The sequence below is a fragment of the Trachemys scripta genome, chromosome 2 (assembly GCF_013100865.1).
Source record: "Trachemys scripta elegans isolate TJP31775 chromosome 2, CAS_Tse_1.0, whole genome shotgun sequence".
In the NCBI taxonomy this organism is placed as follows: Eukaryota; Metazoa; Chordata; order Testudines; family Emydidae; genus Trachemys; species Trachemys scripta.
Window position 1 is genome coordinate 263911444 of NC_048299.1, and position 16163 is coordinate 263927606.

A 16163-nucleotide genomic window follows, 5' to 3' on the forward strand; every position below is an offset into this window, starting at 1 on the left:
ATTTCCTACAATGTGTGTTAAATCCATGCCCCTTAATTTTATTTGATGTAGCATATGTCTAGTAGAACAAACGAGAGCTGCAACTTTATTGCTGCTATCTGCCGGATGAACATGTTCATCTCTCACAGTGGAGCAAGGGAAAAGTCCCTTATCTGATAGGGAGAGACAAGCACACCCTCCTTCTTATCAATAAACTGAGTTATCAGTCAAGTGAAGTAGTTTTATTGTGGCCTTTCTGGCTGCATTTTTTTTTTTTTTTTAATTCATGCTGGTAGCAAATGTTCACGGATGTATTCTCACCTCCCATGCTATTTTTAATATGCAGCAGTCACTACTGATTAAAAACGGTTCATCTCCTCAAGATATGTAGTTGACGTGTTGTTAAAAAGTTTTGAGTTTGTTCTGATTGCTTGTAAACTAAACTACACTGTAGCAGCAAAAATGATGCTAAAAACAGTTTTGTAAATAGATTAGAGGAGCATATAGGCTATTACACCCGAAAGCGGATGACATGCACTGATTTGCAGCCTCATGTAGCAATCTCTAAACATTTAAGCATGTATTTTCAAGGTTGCTTATTAACTTTGGGTGCCCTACTTGAAACAACTCAAGTCATATTTGTCAGATATGTACACCTTGGGACGTATAGCCTAGGGCCCAGGGCAGAAAGCTGAAGCCCCGCCTCGCAGGACTGCAGCCTGGGGCCCTGAACCTCACCACCGGGGGCTGAAGCCAAAAGCCTGAGCAACTTAGCTTCACAGAGCCCCCTGTGACACGGGGCCTCGGGCAACTACCCTGCTTCTTACCTCTTAATGCTGGCCCTGGCTTTTATACGCTGAAAAACAGTTGTTGTGGTACAGGTGGGCTGTGGAGTTTTTATAGCATGTTGGTGGGGGTGGGGGAGGCTCAGGGGAAAAAAAGGTTGAGAACCCCTGGAGTAAAGCGCAGTGGAAGGAGCCATTTAAATTAAGCATATGTACATATACACGAATGGATTCTGAATTAACTGTAACTGTTTAGGAATCATTATGGCAGCACCTAGATTTATGTATTTACATAGCAGTAGCACCGAGGAGCCCCGCTCATGGACCAGCACCCCATTGTGCTAGGCACCGCACCAACACAGAATAAAAAGACAGTCCCTGTCCCAATGAGCCGACAATCTGACATCCACACGATGCGCAGTAGCCAAATGCGTGAACAAGCGGTTAGGTGAGAAGAGAATGAGAGAGAAAATACAAGTATTATAATTTCACTGTAAGCAGTAGATTGATGGCATATTCCTAGTCTGATGTGATGTGTACACCTCCTCTTAAACACTGTGTCAACAATACTGTATGTAATGGCATTTGAACAACGCTGTTGGCAATCACATGAACTGAACCAGGATTGAATGTGGGTTAGCTGTAAGTGCTGGAAGGAGAAACCATGTTCAGTATCATTTTGACCAAGTATGTTTGGAGGGTTTAATCACAGTTATGCAGAACATGATGATTGTCTTTGGCTGCTCTTACACTATGTTCAGCTAACACCATATTCAAACATGATTCAATTTTGTAATCTTAACTAAGGCAAAGAAGACATGATAGCAGAAATAAAGTCCAGAGACAGACAAGAAAAGTCACTAGAAACAGATTCCTTGGTTACTACCTAGAATACCACTTCTCCAAGCTTACCTTCCTTCCTATTTCTCACTAATTCTCCATTCATAGGGGTACCTTCTTTTCCCAGCATGCTTTTCTGGGACTGGCCTTTAAAATTTGGTAGAGGCAAGCAGCAGCAGCCCTTAAGCATCCATTTTGCAACTATATGCTGTATAGTGCATCTTGCTCTTGTCCAGCTAGTGAGTATTGTTCATTCCTGTTATGCTTTTAACTAGTTCTCTCTGTTATGCCTGTGGAGATGTCACATTCTCACCTAGGGAGATGAAAACTAAGGCACACAGACAGAGGCACTAATTTGCCTAGGGACAAGAACACAAGTAATATATAATGGTAAAACTGAGTTTAGAACCCAAGAGTCCTGTTTCTAGACCCCCGATTCTACCAGCTGACATGCTCCTGCCCTCAGATAACATATGACATATTCAGGCGCTGCTTAAGCAGAAGCCTCCTATTTAGCGCCATCAGAACAATGACAGCCAGTGCTCTTGGGTATACACCAAACCTAGAGAGTTGGTGAGGGACTTGTTCTTCCACTGAAAGGAACTAGAGTTATAGCAAAGAACTTTCATACTGCAATACTACATTCTACTTGTCTAACCACTTCCAACTGGGGAACTCCAATCACTTTGCACGCCCTAATGAATTATGGCTCAGAACATCCCATGGCAGGCAAGGCCCAGATTTTCAGGAGTGTTTTGCTGGTCCTTCAAGCAGTTAACCACATGCCTTGATTGTCTATAGGACTGGAACCTAATGTCAGATGCTTCCTGCGTGGGGTGCCCAATTTGAGACACTTTAGGGTGTGATTTCAAGAAATATCAAGCACTTACACTGGATGGGAGCTATAGTGAGCAGCACCTCTATAAGTCAGGGCCAAGATGTCAGGTTCCATACCCAAAAACGGAACATCCAAAGTCGGTGGCTCCTTTTGAAAACTGGGCTGCCTACCTGCCAGTATCCTGACAAATGAAGTAAGACAGGATGATGTAAAATTGTGCATTTGTCTAGGAATGCCTCCAAAGGGTGGGCTTCTGTATAAAATGGCAGTGATTGTACTTGCTTGTTTATCATAGTTAAGCTGTTCTTGCACCTTTTTAGCTTAGTGAAGAAAACTTATTTAACAAAGCACATGGATTGAACTAGCATACAAATCCCTGTTCTATTTCTGAGGCCTTTTCTTGCCTGATGACTTGCCCCAATTGTAGCCATCAGCATAAATGGAACATAGAGACATATGATTGGAAGGGACCTCTTTGGTCACGGGGGTCAGTCCCTGCTATTCCAGACAACCCTGTCATATACCCCATTCATAAATGTATCAAGCTCTACTTTAAAACTACCTAGGTTTTGCACTAGAGTAACCCCTAGTGTGAACAGTCAAAGCCACCGTTTGCTCAAGTACAACCTTCTTCTGCTTGACACCAGGTTAAATTCCACCAATGCAAATGGCAGTCTTTCTTGTCTACTCTTGGAGTTTGCACTGGTGCAGCTAGACTGTTTACTCAACCTCAGTTGCTTATCCTCAAGTAGAGACAGTCTTAATGCATCCAAACACCCACTCAACACAGCCCTGGCCTCCAAATATTGAGGACAAACTAAGGTCTGGCCTGCTCCCTTGTGTATGGAATTCTTTCTTACAGAGTGCATTGAAAAGTCTGAAAGTGAGACTTGCAGCTCTTTCCATGCAGAAAATTACTACAGGGAAGGCTAATGTATTTTTGCTAATAGACCGCAACAATGTTATGTAAGTTATGATCAACATCTATAGCTGAGGCCCCTTAAATTTACAGCCCTATTAGAATAGCTTAACTGTCTTAAATATATTAAAGAAGAGTTAATCAACTAGTGTTGTGCTATTTTGGCAATCCAATAGTGTGTAATAAGATTCAGGGAATGCATGACAAGCCTTTCAAAGTTGATAGCTCTGTTACCTCTTCTTCTAAAGAAAGTTTTGAATAAAATAACAGTTTATCTTTTACAAGAGCTTTGAACATCTCTTTTTATTATGCATTCAAAACAGTGCAGTTTTCCTTTAATCCAGCCCTGCAGGAAGCACTCTCCAGTCAAACAATACCAAAAGCACTGGTGCTAACTCATCCCCTTCCCATTCATTAACCTCAGCCAGGTGTTAATTTCAGTGTTAATATAATTAAGGGTGTGATCCAAAACCCACTGAAAGCCATGAAACTCCTTTGATTTACTTCAGTGTGTTCTGAATTAGATAACAGGTAATAGATTTTAAAAATAATTAAATGGCTATTATGAGGTAGCCAGCATTGAGATTTTTACTCTAAAAAAATCTAATATGATTTAATAGAAATGTTTCCACACACAAATACAAAAAATTCAGAGAATGCATGTGTTTTTAATGTAAATGGTCCTTTGCAATGTTTATAACCCTAACAATTTTGAGTTGCAAGAGAACCAGAGAATGAAATCGACTGAAAACAAGCAAAATTAACTGATTGATTATTTTCTAGATAAATGCAACATGTAAAGAGCATACCCTTGAAAAGTAAATTAGATTTTTAAAACCCTCTTACTTTCAGCAATCAAAGATGTAACACAGGGAGAAGTCAACATTTTTAATTACTTCTTAGCTGACAGTGGTTTCTAATATTACTTTCAGGTATAGCAAGATACAGAGGTGGATTACATACCAAAACCACCTTCAAAATAAACCTTTTAAAATGGTTTTAAGATCTTGTCACTGAGCTCTTGATTTGACACCTCCCCCACCACCAGCTTTAAAAACAAAACAAAAAACTGAATTGGGATCAAACTTGGATGTTATATTTATTTTTAAATATCCACACCCGAATACAATCTTCAGAGCCTGATCCTGCAAAGAGAACTGCAGGGGATGGACACCCTACACCTGAGGTGAAAGACCAGCTCCACTGAAGTCAATAGCAAAACATACATCAATGGGGCCAAGATCTCACCCTTTGGCTTCAGTGGGTTCCAGGTGGGTGTGAGTTCTTTTTGCAGGACTGGAGAATCATATCTAAAATGAATATGCTATTTAGCACTTCCCCCTCCAGTCCCTTTGTTTTGCTCTTGTTTCATTTTGTTCCCCCTCTCTCTTTTTCTATTAAGAGTAAATGGATTGAATGTCTGTTTAAAAAGGATTATAGGGTGGAGGATCAAGAGAAGCCTGGCCAGGGCAAAGAACCTGCAATGTTTGAACAAAGCCCTGAGCATTAAGGACAATAAAATGAATAAATTATACCAGGTGCTACATTACCTGACCCCACAACATAATTGTGGGAAGGGCTATTGGCAAGGTTATAAGAGATACAACTATTGCTTCCAAAAGCAGGCAATGTTTTATATTATCTTAAAATGAATAATTATTCCTGTTTCTAGCATTAGCATAGTTCAGATTAACTGAAACTTCTGTAGCATGTATTCATGATTAATATGATCACTTTCCCCTGCGACTCAGTCTATACTGGCATAGAGAAGCCCAGTCATTCACCACCATGTTCACTGGTGTAGCAGCAAGACTGGGGTAGCAAAGGTCTACTTCTCTACTAGAAGCACTAGTTAAGGTATTTTACCACCAAGTCATATAAGTCTACTCTGTCCATTTAAGAATGATACCTCTGTCTGAATCTTATAACCTATTGTTAAAGAAATTATTCAAACTGAAAGAGATGAGAAAATGGGGAGGGAGGGTGTTGTTTCCTTTGTACATTTGGTAGACAACACCTAATAGAATGAAACTGACTCTTTCTCCTGTATAAGCAGTTAGTGCCTGATCTTGCATCTGGGCGTGCTACTGAACCTGACTGTATAGATGCAGGGGCTCACATTAATTGATCTGAGTGCAGAATTAGGCCTTAGCCACTGTCCCCATTTTGCTTGTGTGAGTCTTTTACGGGGAAAGAAAAATATTTAGGGTGTACTTTTTAAATTTCCCTCAGAAGATTAGTGAGCTGCACAGTTACATGGAGCTGAGGTGAAAATCTCCTCAGAATTTGTCTGCAGTGGAGGCAGATTTGTGTTGGCTCCAGTAACATACAGTACATTAGCAGCAAAACAATTAAGCAGGCATTCCTTGAAAATATATTTCTATGCAGTGTTTAAGTAAGGTACATAGAACATGGCAAAATGGTTTACAGTTTTACTCACACACGCAGAGACGGTACGTAGCTTTTTCCACAATTTTCAACTTTTCCTTGTTTTTTTCCCCACAAGTTTCAACGATCCCTGCTCATCTGTGTAAATTCCATGCAGATCATTGGCTCAGTCCTCTTCCCATCTCTTATTTGGCATTAAGCTCTCCATGGAAAAGGCATCACCTCTGTAACAATATACTTGTGTGTGTATTCTTCCAATCTAATGGCTATTCTGTCAAAAGTCTTTCTACTGGAGATTTATATTTCTCTCTCTTATCTTGCCCCAGGTTATTCACAACCTGGAAGGATATAGGATATAGTAGCCAAGTATCCTGCTATATCTAAGGTGAAGTTGTCATGTAATGGCTGCACTGGTTCCCCTTTGTGCTGGCTACCAGAGTCACATCTATTATCTGTAGGAGACATGCAGTCACCCATAAAACACTTTGGAAAACATTTTATTTAGAGACCCTATTGCTTCAATATCATATTTCTTTCTCCTCCCTTGTTTTTTAACTCCAGGAGAAATAGGGTGTTTGCTAGGTAGAGGTCCTGCTCACTTCAAGTCATAATCACCTGTGATACTACCATTAATTGCTCTGCATTTGATGATGTCACATCACAGACAGAATTATGACTCTCAACTCTTTCTATAAATTTACCAAAGTTGCCAACACTGGTTCTACTCCACTGGGAGCTCTAGTATAGATGGGGCATTTTGTATTTCTGTTGTTTGGGAGGAGGTTTTGTTGTTTTTGAGTTTTAAGACACTATATATTTCAGGCTTATTCTGAGCAGAGGTAGATGACATGGCTCTTAAAATGTCTGGCAGCAAATGACCCATCCACATGAGGGCTCGCCCAGTGTTGCCATGCTGATGTAGATGGAGATTAATGTGTGTAAAAGCTGGTCTGTGCACAAAATTTACCTTGTTTTAACCAAAGGGGTTTTAATCTGATTGGTTTGCACAAATTCAGTGCAATGTAGACACACTTATCAATTTAAAACTGATTATAACAACTTAGCTTGTGCCTGTAAAGCCTTGGCTGAACACAAAAGTTGTACCACTTTAATTATACCATTATAACTACGTCCACACTAGGGGTTGTAGTGGTTTGCCTACATTAGTAAGAAATTACATCCCTACTGATTGTAGCTCAAGCCTAACTTGTTTCAAATCCATCAACCCTACCCCCTGTAGACAGTTAAATTGATTTAAGACACTCAAACTGATTTATCTTAAGGGCTGGTCCACCCTTAAAATCTTATTGAAAAGCTCCTCTTCAGATACAGCAAAAACTAGACCAGAACAAGGCACCTTTATACTGATATAACTGCATTTCCACTAGGGGAATGGTACTGTTTAACTCTCCTGGTAGAGTTAAAGCAGTACAACTTTTTAGTGTAGACAAGGTCTAAATTGAGTACAAACTGATTTAAACTAAGATGATTTAAGACACTCTTAAAACTGTGCAGAGATGCTCTTAAATCAGTTTATCATCTGCTCACTGCAGGAACTGACTCTAGTTCCTCACACCATATTCTGAAGCCCTTTGCCAACTCTAGAGAGTCAAGGACAATGGAGATTCCACCACTTCCTTTGGCAGGCTATTCCCTAATCTATTAGATCCTGAGGCTTTCCTGACATTCAGCTGGTTTTCTTTTTTCACTTTTCATCCTAGTTACATAAACCTCTTCTATCACCATAAATGATTATTTTCCCTTCTTGGGGTGAAATCCTGGGCCCATTGAAGTCTATATGGCAAAACGTCCATTGACTTCAATAGGGCCATGATTTCACCCTTGATATTGCACTAATAGTGATACATAGTGATGATTACAAAGATTTACTACTCTTGGTGGTGGTTTAGCCAAGCTGCACATATCTAGCGGTTTTAATCTTTCTCCATACATCAGTCCCATCTATGAATAGGCTATAGAAACAAAAGTGTCTCTAACAGAATGTTGTCCAAAGTTTCTCTTGGGACCAAGGTGGTTCTCTGAGGATAGGTATAGGATCATGTGTACACACAGGTGTTTGTGCATTGGCTATGAATTAACTGAATGAACAGTAGGAGCTCGTTTTAAGGAGAGAAAAATAGTGGTGGTTGATGATACCTGAATGTGTGAAGACAAAACTACAGTGGAAAAAAAGTATCAAACACTAGGTAAAGATCAAAAGGTATCTGACTCAGAGTAGATCCCCATCCTGTTTTGAGAAGCCTCCACTCCTCCGTCCCTCCCCACCATTGTGGTCTGGAGCTACAAAGAGACACAGCAGTAATAAGGAGCCTCCGCGCTTATCATCAAATCTGCACCCAAATGCGTGATTCACACATTCTCCACAGCCTGCCTCTCCCTTTTTATAATTCTCGCCTGGTAATCTGTGAGCCAGTAGAGGGCGCAATTACTCCGCTACCAGTGCGGAGGGACGAGGCGTGAGAATCGTTTTGCAGCCAAAGCCAGTAGTGGTGCAGCAGTGAATCCCTGGCTAAGAATTTTTGTTTCCTGCAGCGAACCAGAGGCCTCTGATTTTTTTTTCCTGCAAGCTATGAGTGTAGGATTACACGTCACAATATTTTAACAAATAGGTATGATAGCACTTTCCCCCCTAATTGCTTCCCCGAGGTTTGTTTGTAAGTGCGTAGGAGGTAAAGGAAAGTTTGTTAAGAAGACGCAGGGGGAGCAGCTTAATCTGAGCAGCAGGGAAAGGACCTGGCTCGTCTGACCCTTTGAAGCCAGCTGCATTTTAAAATGGTGCAAATCACTCTCAAGTATTTGGTCTGTCTCTCCCTGGTTGGCTGTAAAAGGATCTCATGCCAACCAGGTTAATACATAAGAGACAAAACAGGTGAGAAAAAGCGTAACTAGGGGACAACTAGGTGAACCTGTGAAACGGGGAGGGGTAGTGTGAAATAAATGGCATGCTGGAAATCCCAGGTGTCTGGAATAACTGGGCAGTTAGAGTATCAGTAGCAAAGAATAAAGGAGCCGACAGCAGGCGGGAATTTTTGCGTGGTAGAGAAAGGAAAGAGTTAACGGTTTTCCCTCCCTCCCTTTACCTGGGAGATGAACCTGGCGGAGCCGCCCGTCTGCTGGGGTAAGGGCAGGCTGAGCCTGGATCCATTTCCCTCTTTGCAATCGCCCCTGAGAAAGCTTTGCACCTGAGTCTGTCATTTGGGCGGAGCCAGCTGGTTTATTAAGCTCCCATTTTTTTTTCCAGAGGGGGAAAGATACTTTTAAATTAAAAAGGACATAGAGGCTGTGGCGGAGACACTAGATTGCAGCAGCCATTTGGGGAGTAAAACCAATTGTCTCTTGCCCCTCTGCTTGGGTTTGCTCCGTCTAGTAACCTCCTTCTGCTTTTTAACCCTTCTGTGCATACGCTAGGAAATGCATGCAGGGGATAACAACCTGGAGAGACGTGCTCGCGATACCCGGGCAAGAAATGCTCCTTCTGCTCTGATAACATTTTAATATTTCCCTCGTTTACGTTTTCCTCTCTGCTTCCTTTGCTTTTGCACCAGCCCCTTTTCTAGGTGCCCTGCAACCTTCCTTTCCAGGCACACCTGGGGAGTGCCTCCTTCCAAACATCTCCAGCCTTTGTTTAACAAAGCGGCCAAATGACAATCGATGGCTTATACCCCTGAGATGAAAGCTGGGGAGGTGTTATGCAACGCCGGCTTGCAAAATAAAAAAAATAAACATCGCTCCAGCCCCATGATCGCAGCGGTAAAGGTGGTCACCAAGTGACCTGCGTTGCACGAGTATTTTCTGTTGCATGGGTGGAAAGGAGGTCAGGGAAATGTCCGATGGGCAGGAGCAATTGCAGCGAGCACTTTAATTCATCTCTGGTGCTCTTACTATGTTTACTTCCGTTTCTCTGGCTTCTAGTAGCGCCTGTTATGGTACAATGCAGCCTGTCCCCCCAGTCCCTTTCCCCGCTAGTAATACTAGCTGCCTTTCCTCCTTGCTTTACACACTGCTGCTGCGGCGGCGGCGGCAAACAAAATAGTCCTCGTAATGCACCAATCCCACCCCTCGCGTACTAGCCCACTCCACCCGCTAGTCCGCAGCCAGCTCCGCTTGGCGGGAAAGGCGTAGCCCTATAAAAGCAGCAGTGTGGGGAGGCTGCCTGCTCTTTGCAGTGAAGAGAGGGAGGGAGACGGGCTCGCACGGTAGCAGTCGCTGCACCGCCTCCTAATCAAGCCCCCTCCCCTCTTACGCCGGCCGGCGCTTTACAGCCGAGCGGGCGAGCGAACTTCCGACTGCCCCCGGACACGGCGGCGCTGCCTTGGACTTACAATTCCGTGCGCGAGGGGCTGGCGCTGAAAGCCGCCGGGAAAGGCGCTCCCCCCCCCGCTGCCTGCCGCTTTTGTGGGATCATTATTGCGGGACAGGGTTTTTGTTTTCCTTTTTCCCCTTTCGCTTTTTTTGCACCGTCCTTAATCCGTCCCCCGCTGCATATCCCAGCCGGTGCATCGGAGGAACCGGTGAGTTTGCAAAGACGTGTTCGCACCTTTGGTTGGTAGGGTTCTCCCCCGGGGGCGGGGGGGTCTGCCCTGGGTTTGCACCCTTTGGGGGGGCTAGGCTAGTGACCCCCTTGGTGAAGCGCTGAGCTCGAGGGGTGGCTCAACTGGGAAGTGTGTCTAGACGCAGTGACACAAGGTGTGTAGCAGCTGCAGCACGGGCAGCCTGTGTGTAAGGCGCGCTCTGCCTTCCTCATTCATTGCACTGGGGTCTTTAAATTGGGCTTTTCCCCGGGCACTTCAGTGTCCCCGCTTGCAGCCCCGGGCGGGGGAGAGGGGTGCCCTGAGGTCGGGGTCTGTACCCAGCCAGTGTCCCGGTTGGGTGCTGGGCACACGGGCAGCAGAGTTTGGTTTCCCCCTGCCCCTTTGCAGTCCAGGGGGACTGAGGCTTGGGGTAGCGGGGTAGGTGGGGAGCTGCCTGTCTGGAAGCCGCTGGAAGGATTCGCTCCGCTTTTCCCTAGTTGCCGGCTCCGGCTCTTGACCTGCCGGGGAAGTGGGGCTGGTGCTGGGCAGAGGGGTCCCTGGCCGGGCGCTGGCTCATTTTCACCGCTCTCCAGCTGGGCTGGACAGGATCTGCGGGGACCGGGAGCCGGCTCCCGAGGAAGGGACGGAGCCGAGCTGGCCAAGACCTGGGTCCGGGAGGGGAGGCGAAGGGGCGGAGAGGAAACCGGAGGCGGGCGGCGACGCAGGGGAGAGAATCCCGGGGAGCCCCTACGGGGGGGGGGGGGGGGGAAGTGCGCAGCGGTCGCCGCGCTCTGTTAAGGTGGTTCCGGCTCTAAGGAGGCGCTTCAGCCGCAGCGCCCGCTGTCCAGCCCGGCGCACTGCGGGTGCGGGCGGAGGGGTCTTTTGCTCCCCGTTTTGCACCGGAGCGAACGGCGGGCTTGTAGTGTGCCCCGTATGTCCTCTATTGATGGGGGGTCGGTGGTTGCAGCGCACTCCTGCACCGTATTAGGGGGTAGGTGACCCCCTTCTCCACGGGGGTGTCTCCCTGTTTGCACCGTTTATGGGGTGCTCCGGGGGGCTGAACCCCGTTTATCGGGGGGCTTCACTCAGTGTTGCATGGTGGGGGGGCTGCACCCCGTTGTTACCCGGCGGCGCCCTGACCCGTGTCCCCCCTCCCTTGGCCCTCAGGCACCAGCCGCCGCGATGCCGCTGACCTCGACCCTCCCCAGCAAGAACTACGATTACGACTACGACTCGGTGCAGCCCTACTTCTACTTCGAGGAGGAGGAGGAGAACTTCTACCTGGCGGCGCAGCAGCGGGGCAGCGAGCTCCAGCCGCCCGCCCCCTCCGAGGACATCTGGAAGAAGTTCGAGCTGCTGCCCACGCCGCCCCTCTCGCCCAGCCGCCGCTCCAGCCTGGCCGCCGCCTACTTCCCCTCCACCGCCGATCAGCTGGAGATGGTGACCGAGCTGCTGGGGGGAGACATGGTGAACCAGAGCTTCATCTGCGACCCGGACGACGAATCCTTCGTGAAATCCATCATCATCCAGGACTGCATGTGGAGCGGCTTCTCCGCCGCCGCCAAGCTGGAGAAGGTGGTGTCCGAGAAGCTGGCCTCCTACCAGGCGGCCCGCAGGGAAGGGGGCTCCGGCTCCCGGCTCTGCCCGCCACCGCCGCCCTCGCAGCCGCCTAGCCTGGCCCCCTCCCCCGCCTCCGCCAGTACCTACCTGCACGACCTGGGCGCCGCCGCCTCCGACTGCATAGACCCCTCCGTGGTCTTCCCCTACCCGCTCAGTGAGAGATCCTCCAAGCCCGGCTCCCCCAGCTCCAGCCCGGCTTCCCTGCTGGGCGATGACACCCCGCCCACCACCAGCAGCGACTCGGGTGAGTATCAACCCACCCTTCTTCTCTCAGCAGACTTGCCCACCGCCTAGCCAGACAGGGGGGCTTCCCTGGGGCGATCGGCAGGGGCACAGCCCGGCTGCTCCTTGCCTCTTGGGGAGTCAGACATGAAGGTAACTGGCCCTGCCAGGGAAGACACCAGGGACTTCCCCTGCCAGGCCCTTTATGGCTCCAGCTTCCCGTTCAGATAACTTATCGAACAACGTTTGCCGGCCCCACGGTAAGCGCTGAGCAATAGCTGCTCCCTCTGTGCGTTTTGGGGTGCACTTTTGTCCCCTGAATGTACCCTTTGTATACCACTTTAAAAGTTAACCGCTCTGCATGTACTAGATGACAATCCTCCTGGGTTCTGTTGGGTTGTCTTGTAATTTGCTCAGGGTGAATACTTGGAAGGTTTAAAACACGAAGGGCTTGGGCAGGAGACACAGTTTGGTTTCCTGCTGAAACTAGTGTGTAACTCCTCCCACCCTAAGGATTTCAGTCCCCCTATTACATGTGCTTTTTTAAATGCCACGTTAGCAAGGCACGCTGAGAGGCTCTGGCCGAATTAAATTCCCTGGGAAACCAGCCCATGGGGTGGGGGGGAGAGAGGGAGGAAGGTGTTAACTTTCATAACAGGCTCTGAGTCATTCCACAAAGCTAGAATCTTATCCAATTGAATCTGCCCTCCAGTGACATTCATGGCTTGGGATGGGAGGTGCTAGTGAAAGTAGTTGAAAAGAAGTAAATGGGTCTGGGAAAGTTTTTGTAAGACATGCTTACATAGCTTTCAAACAGTTTGAGAGACAAACCCATGTATAGTCAGGGACTGAGGTTTATCTGCCCATGAAGTTTATAGTGGGGTTTTTTTTGTTCCCCTGGATTACCCATGAATAATGGGGGGAGCTTCTGAAGGTGCCCCTAAAATATACAAGTGTTAAGTAATCTTTGCTTTGAGGTGTTGCCAAAGACTCCCTAAATATTTACAGATGGCTTCCATGATTTGGGGGATTAATTTTTTGCCGGGGTGGGGGTGGGGTTATGCTGTAACATCTGCTGTCAGCATTCAACTTCCCTGCTGTCTGTTCAGAATTACGTAACTTGCTATCTGGGAGGCAGGGTTTGGCCATCTGGGATGCAGAGTTAAGAATTGCAAAAGAGGAGTCTGTTCTTTTAACAGTATTTCTGTTGAATGTTGGATTTCTCAAAGAAAACATTTTTCAGGGAAGTGCAGGTTTTAGAAGCAGATTACAAAATATATAAAATATTTAAAAGCCACCTTGTTCTCCATTATATAGCAAGGAACACTTACAAACTGTTTTTTAAATGTCCCTACAAGTTGACTTACAGCAGGGGTGTTTTTTCTTCCAGAAGAAGAACCAGAGGAAGATGAAGAAGAAATTGATGTTGTGACAACAAGTGAATCCGAATCAATCACACAACCAACAGAAGAGCACAGTAAGCCACACCACAGCCCACTAGTTCTTAAGCGGTGTCATGTCCCCATCCATCAGCACAATTATGCTGCTCCTCCCTCCACCAAACTTGAGTATCCTTCAGCAAAAAGGATAAAGTTGGACAATGGTAGAGTTCTCAAACAAATCAGTAATAACCGAAAGTGCTCAAGTCCCCGCACATCAGACACAGAAGAAAACGACAAGAGGCGAACACACAACGTCTTGGAGCGCCAAAGGAGAAATGAGCTGAAGTTGAGTTTCTTTGCTTTGCGTGACCAAATACCTGAGGTAGCCAACAATGAAAAGGCTCCCAAAGTTGTCATCCTTAAAAAAGCCACAGAATATGTTCTTTCTATTCAAACAGATGAACACAGACTGATTGCAGAGAAAGAACAGTTGAGGAAGCGGCGAGAACAGTTGAAACACAAACTTGAGCAGCTAAGGAACTCTTGTGCATAGATTAGAATAATCTAATCCAGACTGAAATAAAATATTAATATTTCTAATCTTACTCATGAACTACGCCAGTTCTTAAAGTATGGAACCATTACAATTGCATGCTGTGCAAAATAACTCAAGACTACACAACCTTGGCTGGAACCTTCGAAAGGTTTAGCCATAACCTCAAAACTGCCTCATAATTAATACTTTGGGCATAAGGACAAATGGGACTTTTCTTCATGCTTGGGGATGAACTTTTCAATTTTGTTCTTTGAAAATTTTGTATTTAAGTCATTTTTCTTAAGACAGTTCCAAAAAGTTGTCCTCAAATGGCTGTATATATTTACATACCTTATTGCTATGTACATACTTTTAATAAAATCTTTATAGAAAAATGTGCAACATTAATACTCAGCAGTTATGGCAACTGGGTTTATACTTGTCTTGAACTTCTGTGCCAGAACATTTCACCATTTTATGGGTTTTATTTAAATACATTTTCTTTTAAAAATTTAATTTTATTTTGTTTTTAGATAAATAAATATTTGCCTAAACTATAATTAGTTAAACCATCTGTAAAGACTTTGCTTCTTCTTCCCATATTGTCATCTACAGTCAATACAAGTTAATAACTCCAGAGCTAAATAGTAGGGGCAGGTTTTACTATGCATTTTCATTTTGCACTAAGGACTGGAATTAATTATATATTCATCTTCCAATATAATCCTACACCAATGGTGGAGGATACTAGTGTAAACTCTACTACTGCTTCCTGTATTTATCATAAAGAAGTGGTGGAACCAAATCAAAATTAAGGAATACAACATGGTAAAAAACAAATGAAACTACTCTTTTATCTACTTTGAATGTTGGGGTTTTGAAATGAACATTTCTAATTCTGTTATACGTAGCAGACAATGTTTTAACTCTAATTCCTGTAAGAACGAAGTGGAAAAAAAATCAAAAAACTCTTCCAAGAACAAAAAACAATTTTACTGACGCATAACCAAACTACGCCAATAGCTATGCCTTCATTTACCTACTCTACAAATTACGGCAAAGAAAGAAAACACTAATTTCTTAACTGCAGATTAAATCTCTGACTGAATCTGACCCAACAGTTTAACTGTCTTGTCACATGACCTCTAAAATCAGGAATTAACTCAAATTATTGTTTTTGCCTCAAGCTTTGGAGAAAGTTCCCCATGTGTGTAACAATAGACACAACTAGCTGCATTAGTCAGACAACCTCTTTCCTCAGACTTTTTAGGCTCATGCACCCCCCCCCTTTACTCCTGTCTGTCACCCCTCACAGGAGCTGGGAGCAGGGCTGTGGCTACCTGGGATGGTAAAGGGGCTGCAGCTGGGGGCAGAAGTGGGGCTGGGAGCAGGACCATGGCTGGGGCCAAAGGGGAGCACAGCTGGGTGGTGCTCCCTCCACAGCTGACCCAGGCCCTGCTGTGCCCCCCTGAACATTTCTCTGTGTCCCTTTTGGGGGGGGGGGGGCGGGGCATGCCCTATCGTTTGGGGACCTCTGCGTTAGAAGTATGTTTTAAGGTGGCAATCCTTACCCCCTTCTGCTGCCTGTGTGCTGAAGCAGCCTGAGTCAAACCAAGAAACAAATTAGGCATTGGATGGAGGAGGGGGGAGTAATTTTTTTAAATGAAAACCTGTCTCTGATCATCCTGCATTTACAAAAAGAGCATTTCAGAAGCACTGGTCTGAAATTTGCAGTGATTGTATGCGGTGCAGTTGTAGCCCATGTTGGTTTCACGATACTAGACAGTGAAGCTGGGTGAGTTGTAACGCTGGGTGGCTCAAAAGCTTGGCTCTTTCTCACCAACAGAATTTGGTCCAATAAAAGATATTACCTCACCCATCTCGTCTTTCTAATTTACAATGCTAACATTTGTAAGAAGACTTAAATGCACCTGTAACAAACAAGCTGTTTGATTGCTGGATATTAGAGCAAATAACCTCTGCTAGCCAAGATACCTCATGTATCTCACATCGTTTTCTGACATTCTAACATTTCCCACCAATCATCCTGTAAGGTCGGGTTGTGGTTGGACAAATCATATTTCATTTCTACATTGCCATAAATATTCATATTTGAAAAGTTG

At 45.3% G+C, this 16163-nt stretch overlaps 1 protein-coding gene across 2 annotated transcripts; it reads left to right on the plus strand.

Moving 5' to 3' along the window:
• The first annotated feature begins 9917 nt into the window (after window positions 1-9917).
• MYC (MYC proto-oncogene, bHLH transcription factor) lies at window positions 9918-15506 on the plus strand. 2 transcript variants are annotated; one of them, XM_034763617.1, is made up of 3 exons: window positions 9918-10281; window positions 11449-12145; window positions 13517-15506. In XM_034763617.1, the coding sequence occupies exons 2-3, from the start codon at window positions 11464-11466 to the stop codon at window positions 14056-14058; spliced, it is 1224 nt and encodes a 407-aa protein (XP_034619508.1). In that variant the 5' UTR covers window positions 9918-10281; window positions 11449-11463; the 3' UTR covers window positions 14059-15506. The 2 variants fall into 2 exon arrangements, with proteins under 2 accessions (XP_034619508.1, XP_034619507.1); XM_034763616.1 differs by having other exon boundaries at window positions 13514-15501.
• The last annotated feature ends 657 nt before the right edge of the window (window positions 15507-16163 follow it).